The sequence below is a fragment of the Mauremys mutica genome, chromosome 2 (assembly GCF_020497125.1).
Source record: "Mauremys mutica isolate MM-2020 ecotype Southern chromosome 2, ASM2049712v1, whole genome shotgun sequence".
In the NCBI taxonomy this organism is placed as follows: Eukaryota; Metazoa; Chordata; order Testudines; family Geoemydidae; genus Mauremys; species Mauremys mutica.
In genome coordinates this window covers 202,727,293-202,738,968 of record NC_059073.1, presented here as the reverse complement: position 1 = coordinate 202,738,968, position 11,676 = coordinate 202,727,293, and the positions used below count along the sequence as shown (strand labels likewise).

The 11,676-nt window shown below is 42.5% G+C and overlaps 1 gene segment (V, D, J or C); it reads right to left on the bottom strand.

Moving 5' to 3' along the window:
• Nucleotides 1–4,093: 4,093 nt before the first annotated feature.
• LOC123363248 lies at nucleotides 4,094–5,227 on the bottom strand. The segment is given in 2 exon segments: nucleotides 4,094–4,644; nucleotides 5,158–5,227. Coding segments are annotated over 2 exon segments (594 nt in total).
• Nucleotides 5,228–11,676: the final 6,449 nt, after the last annotated feature.

The following is an 11,676-nucleotide window of genomic DNA, read 5'->3' as shown; positions in this document are numbered from 1 at the left end:
TTTATTGGGTGACCTTCATCTCTGTGCAGGGCCAGAACAAGGTCCTTACTCTGTTTTAACCCTATTTTGCGGGTTTAAGTGAGAAAGAAGTAAGTGCAACATAAGCCTCGTTCTTGCCCCTCTACAAAGGGCTGGATTTAACCCATTAAACTTTACAATAAACTATTCTGAGAACTCCTTAAAATCTGTAACATTGTGAATATACTTTGCACGCTATCCAAAGAAACATAGCAACAAATATACCATATTTCAAAAGCATAGTGATTAAGTATATAGGTGGAGTGCTACCTGCATTGTCCCTGTTTTTTGTATGTGTGTCAGGCAGTGAATAGAACTTTTTCAATCAACACAAACTTCTTATAACCTTTCTTTGAATAGACCTAGCTGGGGAAAGGGAGTTAGGGCCAGATCCCTAAATGAATTTAGGAGCCAGAACTTGGTCACCTGGCGAAACTTAGAAATCATATTGTGTACACAGGCAGCCATTTTCTAATCATGAGACCAGGAATGATCTCGCAAAGAGGGTTGTACTGGACTTGGATGAGTGTTGATGATGATGATGATAATTGTCTGAGCCCTGCCTCGTTAATTAAGCACTAACTTACTTGTGACTCTTATGGGGATGTACAAGGGAGAGGAACGTCTTGAGTAAATTAACTCACAATAATTTCATTGACTGAAGTGAGTTTATTCAGGAGAGATGGTTGTCTTCAAAATTGACTCCTCAGGTAGTCTGATAATACTCCATCTTCCTCTAGCTCAGTTATATTGAAACAAGAAAATTCAATTATAGTAATTCATTTGCTGTGCACTTATTTTCATGCACATTTATATCCTGTTAAATGGTCTTTGTGATAAAAATAAATAGGGTTCTCTGATTTTATTTTTACAGTTTAGTTTATATAGAAACATGCAGTTGTAGGATGGAAACACTGTAACGAATGCTGTAAATATATAATATTCCCAACCAAACAATCTTGGCTCTGAAGAATCAATATCAGCCCTTTTCTTGACATCTGAAGAGAGACCCTTTACAGAAGTTGTAGTTTAGTAGTTCCACTGCAAAAGGGTGCGTGAAAGTCTACAGCAGGTGTGTTGTGGATGTCTGGAGGCCTGATCCAAAGCTCACTGAAGTGGCTGGGAGTTCTTCCACTAACTTCACTGGGCTCTGGATGAAACTTGAAAAGGCCTATCCTGTAAGGTGCTGAACATCTTTATCTCCCATTACAGGGAACAGCAACTCACAAGGCCAGGGCCTTATGACTTTAAATCCCACCAACAGTAAAATGAAAATCCCATTCCTAATACTAAAATGTGGGGAAAGATGCTTTGGAGTGTACTTAGAGTGGTTTCTTTTGTTTTTTGTTGTTTACAGAAAAACTCACTACAATAATGGTGAAGTAATTGGAGTTCAAACCTGCTCGATGTTTAAACAGCAATTTGTTGGTTTCCTCTTGATGATGAAGCAGCTGAAAAGCAACATATCCTGTTTTGTTAAAAGGATGTTTGTGGTATGGGGAGGGAGGAAGTGGGGGAAATTTGCTGTATAAACTTTTTATTCTCAAAACATCTTGTAGCTTCACAAAATAAGGTGTTAATGGTTCAATATTAATTCAGTTAAAATTTTTTGTCATTTTCTCCCTTCAGCATTTCTTCCATGTTACAGAAAGGAGCACATTCTGAAAACAGTAGACTTGAGAAATCTCAGCTGTTAATGCCCAGGTCCATGTTCCAGATCTTGCTACAGCCCTTTGAAAATTCTGTTTTCTTTTTTTTGAGGAACACAGAGGGATAACTTTGCATTGAGGACTGGGTCATAACTTTTTAAAATATACATTATATAATTGCCAGTACAGGTCTGTCGCATCTTACGCTGGGGTTATGTTCCACAGTCGGCGCATAAAGCAAAAATCGCGTTTAGTCAAAATGACATTGAGTGTAATGGCAGGCGGAATCGCCCGCATGACAGGTACAATATTAAAATGGTTTTTCTTTTTGTTTTTTGTTTTTTTGCTGACCGCGTAAAGCTGAAATTGCACATGTTAAATGCATCTAAGATGCAACAGATCTGTAATGATCAAGAGGCTAGAAGGAAAATAGTCACCCAACTCAAGTATCAAATCTTCTCATGATTTGATTGAATTCTGTACCTAAGTCAGAATTATTAAAAATAAACTGAGCACTTAGCTCATTCAGAGCTTATCCTGTAAAGCACTAAGTAACCCTGGAAGTGCTAAGGTATCTCACCTCTCATTAGTGCCTACAGATGATGATAAGCGCACCCCCTATCTCTTAGAAATAGCTCAGTATCTTGCGGGCTAGAGCACCTTTCATTTCAAGATTTCTAAGTGCTTTAATCAATCTTTAAGGCAAGAAAAAAGAAATGCAGAACATTTTCGTTACTGATGCAAAGGATGGTCTGAACAATAAATACACTTGAAAACTTGCATACGATTTAAAATTGGTTTGAGTTGGAGACACCAGTGAGGAGAGAGAAAATATGGAAAACTTAGAATATCAAGTAAACTTACTGACATTGATCTCAATCAGGCATGGAATCATCTCTCAAAGGAGATGATGGAAAATCCCATTGTGGAGACCTTTAAAACTAGACTAGACAAAACACTGGAAAATACTTTGTAGGGAATAGTTCTACATTGGCAGGAAGATGGACTGGATGCTGTAATAGGTCTTTTCCGTTTCAAACCTCTCTGATTTTATGAACTTTAACTATATATTAATGAATTCTTTTGGAAATAAATGTGTAAGTACCACATTTCTATAAATGTCCTATGTTCATGACTTGTTGTGGACGCTGGGGCGGCTCTAGACATTTCACCACCCCAAGCACAGCCGGCATGCCGCAGGGGACGCTCTGCTGGTCGCCGGTCCCGCGGCTCCGGTGGACCTCCTGCAGGCGTGCTGACGAAGGCACCCTGCCTGCTGCCCTCCTGGCGACCGGCAGAGCACCCCCCGTGGCATGCCGCCCCAAGCACACACTTGGCGTGCGGGGGCCTGGAGCCACCCCTGTGTGGACGAAATGGTTTCCTTAACATACATGCCAAGAACTTGAATGGATATTAATCTATATTGGACATTCTGAACAGTGTCTGTAAGTGGCATGCACATATGACTCTCTAAATTATATGTGAGTGAGTACCATATATAATCCATTGATATTAACAGGAGCCCCACACATCCATCACAATACAATAACCAGTTTCATTTGGTTATTTGTAATGATGATTAAAAGTTCTCAGCTCATTTCACCATCAATTTCCTTTGACTATCAGAGGACATGAGTGTGAACCCAAACCCACCCATTCTTAGGATGGGCTGGAATTCCTGGAACCTAGGATAAGGTATTCCATTTCCACTCTGCTGTAATGGACGTGGCTAGAGGGAGGTACTGCATTACTGTGATCCCTAACTCCCACAATGGCTCCTCAAGGCCATTCCTAGCAGGGCACAACTAAATGCACTAAGTTGTAGTGGGAGCAAAACAAGCCACTAGCTGACCCCAGCATTATGGAGGCACAGAGATGACATCCAGCCACCTTTGTCACCAAGCTCAGTCTTACACCGAGTGCAGTGCAGATGGATGTGAGGATTGGGCCCTTTCCCATGGGAAGGAAGCCCCCCAAGATTTCCCTGTGCCCGTCTCATATTTAGAATGAAGAGCATGTAAGCTATAAATTTTGCTGCTGTTCTTGTCTTAACTTCTTGAGCATGGTACACGTGTGCACTCAGAGAAGCCGAGTTCGTTATTTTATGTATGGCCACTGAAACTGAGTAGAAAACTCCTGTATTCTGTGTATACTACAGCTCCAGCCATGGATATGTGCTGAAAATTCCCAGTAGAGATGCACACTGCTGTTTTGTTCCCACCTAGAAAACATCTTCCCCCTCACCTTCCCTATTCACTTTTACACTCCACACCCCATTCTCCCTCATTCTCTCATTCCCCAGTGTCTCTGGTCACCCATTGCTTTGTGAAGTCAAATGTGTAGTGACTGTTTAATCACATGTTCTGCCTTTAGAGATGGAGCCAGCACTGGTAGGAAGTCATTGGATGTCACCTTTGTGCCACCCACTAGGTAAACTCCCACTTCCCTGGCTCAGGCAAATCCCTACACAACTTAGGCTGGTCGAATGGGAGTTCACACTGGCCGTGGTTTGTGGGATTGAGACTATGCCTGTTCTGTAGGCTGGTGTGCCTGGGCGGGGGGCAGGGCTCAGCCTGCTCTGCTGCAGCAGTAATATGAAAGTGGAGCCCCCCACACACATGGTTTTTGTGCGGGGTTGCAGGAAGCTTGTGGCACTGTGTAAAATCCCATGTGGCACAGTAATAGCGGCCGCTATCTGTCTCTTCCAGCTTGTACACCAACAAGTTAGAGATGCTTTGTGTCCCAAAGACTGAGAATTTGTCACTGGAGAAGCCTGCCTCTCGCTTTAACTCCGACCCAGAGAGAGTGAGGTACAGCAGCCTCTGTGGGGCCTCTCCAGTTCGGGCTCGGTACCAGTGGATGTAGGTAGAGTCCGATCCACCAAACACCTTGCAAGTGAATGTGGCAGAGCTGCCTTGAAGTGGCTGCTTTGTGACCGAGATCTGCTCCTGCTCCAAGTGAATAGCCCACAGCAGAGCTGGAAGGCAAAAGGAGAGAAAGCAGCCATGAGGAGACAGCACCTAGATACATTCCCCTCTTCAGAGAGCAGTAACATACACATGGCCTTGCAACCTGCACGTTCTTCAGGAAGGTACATGGGTTTAATTATCCATTGCCTTGTAGCTTGTGTAGCCATTTATGTCTCTGTAAATGTGAGGGGGAAATGAGTAAAACCCCAATCTCTAGTATGAGTGAACGATCAATTTCTGTTTACACCCGGCAAAGATGGTGTGAACAATTATGCAAGGTATAGGGCAGTGAAGAATCAGACCCTTTATCTGTGAGGAATCATCCAGCATTATGGATTCTGATTTCCCCATTTCATTACACCAGTTTTATTTCAGTGTAATGCTACCGGTTTCATTGGGATTCCACCACCACCAAGTTGTTACATTGGACTAGAGATTGAGGCCCACGTTGTATTTTTTTTTATTAGCAATAAATACCAAATAAAATCACTAACTACAGTTAATATGTCCAGTAAACTTACCAGGGAAGAAACAAGCAAAGAGAGCTTCCAGACATCCCACCATGTCTCCTTAACTTGCTGCACCTTTTCAGGAAGGAAAGTTATTGAAGTTAATGGTGCTCAATTTTGTCAAAAGGAAAAACTGTTACCCAGTCCTGACTGAAGAAAGCAAGAAATGAGGATATTGCTGCTGTTCTTACTGTACTGGCTGGTTTCCTGTTGGGTTGGGGGTGGTGGGAAGGTTTTTGTGTGTGTGTGTGTGTGTGTGTGTGTGTGTGTGTGTCTAACCATTTTAGGCTCTTAGGTCCAGGTCTTAATTCAGTGATTAGGATGATTTCAGTGGAAGTTGGGAGACTAAATACCTCTGAGATCCATGTAGCGAATTGTAGTGCACTTTCCCACCATTAATGCCCTGTGTTAAGGCACTAAACTTGGACTCGGGAGGTCTGAACTCAATTCACAGCAATGCCACAAACGCCATGCATGGCTATTGGCAAGTTACAAAGAGCCTGATTTTCAGAGGGGCAGAGTACCCACTGCTTGTGTCGAGCTCTGCTGGAGGGAGAAGTGCTCAGTTCTTCTTGATAATCTGGCCTATAATCTCCTGTCCTCCATCTGTAAAATGAGAACTATTGTTTCTTTTTATGTCTTGTCTAGTTAGATATAACCTCTTAGAGGCAGGGACCATCTCTCAGTGTGGTCTAGAGCATCTAGCACAGTGGGACCCCTCTCAGTTGGGGCCTGTAGGTCCTAAATCCATGCAAATAATCATTTTACTATTATAGTGGAAACCAAAGTTCCTAATCAGGATTAGGGTCCCACTGTCCTAGGTGGTGGTCAGATGTGCAAAAAGGCCTGGCTCCTGCCCCAAACAATTTACCATCTAATAAGAAAGTTATATCCCTCTCCCTCCATCCTTCATATGGAATCAAATAAACCTGAATACATCATTTGTAAAACTCTCTTAGAGCAGGGAGTATTTTTATCACATGATTATACATTTCCTAGCACAAAGAGATCTCCATCAGTTTGGGTGCTACCTCAATAGAAATAATATTACTATATTTGCATTTTAAAAATGTAACTAGATAAAAAAAATTCCTGTTGCAATTAAAAGAAACAACTGCAAGCACTTGGGTGTTCAACAGATACATATGCAAAGAAAGAGAAGCAAATAAAGCTTCATAGAAACTGGGAGATGCAAAAAGCAGAACCAACTTTAATGCTCTCTTAGTGCTGTCAGAGTCCACATTACCGTGTTCAGTGCTCAGATACCCTGGTGATGGACATTTTAGAAATGCCTTACTCAGACAGTTTGCTACTTACATAGATTAGATCAAAAATAGCTCCAATATCGAGAATAGAGTAAGATCAGTGAATTACCAATGTAACATAAAATGGATGTGCAGCCAACCTGCTCATTAGGGATTTGATAAGTAGCAAGGAAGCTCCCCATGTCTTTCTCTCGTTTGGTTTGAAGAGCTTGAAAGTTGTCAGGAATTGTACTGCTTCTCTTGCATTAATCCACTGAGGGCTTCTCTGGGTGTTTAAAATATGCGGTGAAGTTAGCTTTGTTTTGTTGTCTACCCTCAACTGCTGCTGTCATGGCCACAGAATTCCTGCATCCTACTAGTGCATCCACCATTTGCTGAGTGAAACGGGGGCAAAACTGATTCTAAGGCCTTGTCATTGTTAGTGTAATGCCATGTCCCTGAGTGGGGTTTCGGAACCAGAGATTGAAAGCAGGAGCACAGTGGATGCAGGTGTTTTTAAATTGCATAATTTAGACGTGGTTTGAATAGGGTTAAACAGTGTGGTCAGGGCTGGCTCCAGGCACCAGCGCAGAAAGCAGGTGCTTGGGGCGGCCAACAGAAAGGGGCAGCACGTCCGGCTCTTCGGCAGCAATTCAGTGGTGAGTCCCTCAGTCCCTCTCAGAGGGACGGACTTCCCGCCGAATTGCAGCCATAATGTGAGAGCTGAGCCCAGCCCCCAGGCTGTGGTGTGTGTGGTTTTGTTGTTGTTGGGGTTTTTTTGGTGCAGGGCTGCAGGAGGTTTGTGGCACTGTGTATAATCCCATGCGGCACAGTAATAGTGGCCGCTGTCTGCCTTCTCCAGCTTGTGCGCCAACAGTTTGCAGATGCTACGGCCTTGAAAATGGGCTGTGAGTTTCTTGCTGGACAAGCCAGCTGGGGTCAGGCTTGGAGTAAGAAAGGTAGAGCAGCCTCTGCGGTGCCCCTCCAGTTGGGGCTCGGTACCAATGGATATAGGTAGAGTCAGACCCACCAGACAATTTGCAGGTGAATTCAGCAGTGCTGTCCTCATGTGGCTCCTTTGTGATGGAGATCGGTACCTGCTCCAGGTGAATGGCCCACAGCACAGCTGGAAGGCAAAAGAAGGATAAGGAGCAATGAGAAAATGGCTACTAGAAATAATCCATCTACATGGAGCAGTAATGTCACTCTATGCAGAGTCCATGCTGCTTAGACTGAAGGGACACTGGGATTGCTTCTCTGCTGCCTTTCACCTTGCATGTTCATTTAGAAGTGTGCATAGTGAGGGAGACGTGTGTAATTTCAGCCATGGGTGTGAGTGAGAGGACAATTCTGATCTCAGGGTTTATTCTCTCCCAGGCACGGGTGTCAATGACTGCACGAGGGGCAGGACAGTGGAGAATTGGGCCCATTGTCTGTGGATTATCTGTAAAGCTCCACACACACTCAGGGGTGCTGAGACTCCAGTCTTACTCCATTGCTTTCACTAGGGTTGCCCTGGGATAAAACTGTTGTAACTCTGGGGATCCAAGCCCACAATGCTGCATAAATAACAAACAGAGCTGAGTTCAACAAACTTACATGGCAAGAGGCAAGTGAAGAGAATTTCCAGAAACCCCACCATGTCTCTTGGAATTGCTCTGGCTCCTGAGGAGAAATAAAAGCACAAGAAGTCAATGCTGCTCAGTCTTGAGTGACAAATACTCAAATGCTGAAAGAAAAAGCTGGGAGCAGGCTGCCCAGTCCTGAGCAGAAGAGATGAAGTGCTGCTGTTCTCACTGTGTCAAAGAGTTTCCAATTTATTTAAGAGTGTGAGAGGGGACACGTGTCAGCCCAGCGTGTGAGCCACTAACCAAAAACAGACTGCTCATGGCATGCTCTGCACCCTGCACTAGTGAACTACACAGTCATAAGTCTTGATTAGTTGAAACATACAAACTAAATAATTTAGTCAGTTAAACTGGAAGGGCCAAACCATGTCTGACTCTCAAAACTTCCATACCAGAGCCCTCAATCGCAACAGGCAGGAAGTGCTGTCACTGGAAATAAAACACAAACTCATCCGTTCTTGGGAAGATCACTGCCTGCTCACATGCTCCTTCCTTTTTGTAATGAAGTGTAAGACATAGGTCCTATTAACGTCCCATCATTAAAGATCCCACGGAACCTTTTATAAGAATAGGAGCCTATGCCCCATGCTGAAAGTATTTCTGTGCCTAACTCCAATAATTTCCATTCATGTTAGACACCCATAAACCTGGAAGATGTGGGCCCTAGTGCCCTTGTCTAATTCCAGTTTGAGTACTTCCATTCCGCTCACCTAAACTTCCCCTTGGAGTTTCACTTGAATACAGTGTAATCCTTGCTTCCTCTCCAGGCTGTTGTGTAGGCTCATTACGTTTCACCCTGAGACAGCTGCTTTCTTGTACGTTATCCATTTTGGGGATTAAAAACATTCTTTTGTAGTGCTTGCAGCTCAAATATTGCAGCTTTGGGCCAGGGTGTGAAAACCAAAAAGTGAAACTGAATAATTTTGTGGTCTTTGTCCAAGGGGAAACAAACAGAAAAAGTAAATCTAAGAAGACTGGGAGCATAAAGTGGGTTTATGGCTGCTATGCATTGCCAAGGTAGTGTGAAGCACTCTGAGCAGCAGAGTGAATCAGGCTGTGGATTTAAACATTTCTTTCATTATTATAAAATTATGATTTGAGGTATTTATTTGAAACAGTTAAAAATAAGCAGGATTTTTTTATTATTATTTTTTTTTTACCCTGACAGTTCCTCTTTTAAACCAAATCTTCTGTATGCTGGTAGCTATTCATTGTAGAACTGCTAAGGGGAGAGAGTATGATTTGATTTCTATTGTATGTATTAACATGCATATGTGTTTTCCAAGGTCGTTTGCTATAATGTGTGATACTATGCATTGAGTAATCTACTTTATATTTTTCTGCAGGTCTCAATAGCCAATTACTGTACATGCAACACTGGTTTTGCTTCTATCATTTCACTTAATTTGCTCTGTGTATCTGCATAGATGACCCCTCCCTCCATGATAAACATTGCACCCAATTCCTGCTTGAAGACTGAACAAAGTAACAGCTCAGGTTAGCTAAATACAAATTCAAGCTTCTGGTACCCCCTTGTGGCCAAACCAGACAGTCTCTATGCAAAAGAATAAATGGACAGAAATCTGACATCAGGAATCATAAAATTAAAAAACCAGTAGAAGATGACTTTAACCTCTCTGGTCACTCAGTGACAGACTTAAAGATGGCAATTTTGCAACAGAAAAGCTTCAAAAACAGACTCCAAGGAGAAACAGCTGAACTTGAATTAATATGCAAACTAGATACCATCAATTTAGGCTTGTATAGAGACTGGGAATGGCTGAGCCATTACACACATTGAATCTATTTCCCCATCTTAAGTATCCTCACACCTCTTGTCAAACTGTCTGAAATGAGCCATCTTGATTATCACTACAAAAGTTTTTTTTCCTCCTGCTGACAATAGCTCATCTTAATTAATTAGCCTGTTAGAGTTAGTAGGGCAACTCCCACCTTTTCATGTTCTCTGTGTGTGTGTGTAAATATATATATAATGCACACAATCTCCTCACTATATGTTCCACTCTATGCATCCGATGAAGTGGGCTGTAGCCCATGAAAGTTTATGCTCAAATGCATTTGTTAGTCTCTAAGGTGCCACAAGTACTCCTGTTCCTAAAACTCTTGGGAATCACAAGGGGAATCCTCAGAATCAGCTATGCCACCAGAATGGTGCGAAGTGATGGAGTGGGTCCTCTTGTGTGTAGAATTGCTGATCATCAGCTTTTGTAGTCAATGCTCCTGTGAGCTGTGAAGCCAAGGCAAGGCTGTCGCCTTATTCAGGGATCACAGCTCTGCTTTGAAGGAACAGCGGATCTTTCGCATTATTACTATTTTCAGGCAAACTCAATGTATTTCAGGAGTAGGGGGAAGCAAAACTGGTGCCGCAGCTCTAACTACCTCACCAGCCCTCAAAGCCTCACTCCTCTGTGACAGAATTATTCATTTCCACCTGGGCAATATGGCTCTCTCCAACCTCTGAAGGTTCCACTTTCCATGGTCTCCAAACCCCTCGGTAGTTCTCTGCATTACTAGTTCTTGGTGTTTGTAGATGGACTGAAAGTGTGTGCACATCTACCTGTTAACCCTTTCATTGGTGCTGTTAGAACTGCCTAGGAACTTTGTTTCACCAGGATTTCTCATGCTGAGAATCCAAACATACAGTATTTCCTTCCAAAATGACTTCAGCTTTGTACAATTTGCATTCATTGGAACTGCATCCCCTTTAATCACAGAAAATCTTCCATATAGTGTGTGTGTGTGTGTGTTTCTCACTCATTCTTCCCTTTCAGTGATTTAAAATGTTGGCTTCTTGACAAACTGAAAAGAGACTGGCTTATTTTAAATGCTGCTGACCAACTGGTGCACACAACAAGAATACAGGATGTGTTTGCATGGGGTCTGGATATGGGTAACTATTCAAGATCTGTACTTTTGGGAAGACAGAGTCCAAATACCCAGAAGACCTTTACTGTGTTCATTTGAATCTGGGTTGAGAATTTGTTACAGCCTACAATTCCTGTCCCGGTTGCTTCGTTTTAAATGAAGTTTGATTTTTAAAAATCAGTGTTCTATGTAACTAAAGCAAAACTTCATATTTTGCAAGAACACAGACTAAGAGGTGTTTGTTTTGTATAATTCACTGCTGCTTGCTTATTTGCATCAAGTCCATTCCAATCACTTTGACTTCCATAAGCAGCTAAACTGGTTGCCCATGTGACCAGCAGAGTGCATAGCGGAGCTTGCACAGTGAATGGTGCTGGTTGTAATCTTGTTTATGCCTGATTGTCAAACATAACTGTAGTTGTATTCAGTTCTCATAATCACAGGGGTCTGTTTGTTGTGTCTTTTTTTTCTATTCCGTCCAACAATGTTGCTTTATTTATTAAGCAACAATTTATTGTTATCCTTGATTGATTGGATTATCAAACAATATTTGCTCTGAGCAGTCAACATTGATACTGGTGTTTTAAATACAAATGATTTGGTTCTTGAGCTTTTGATGAATTTAACCAGTGAAAAGCAAACCCATCTCAAAGTGCATGGTGTAAATAGCTGGGTTGTGCGCTGGGGCCGTGTGAGGGTCAAGGAATCCTCTTTTTACTCATGACAATAACTAGTTAAGTCAGTCTGGGTCCTAGAATGCGTGTTATGATTTT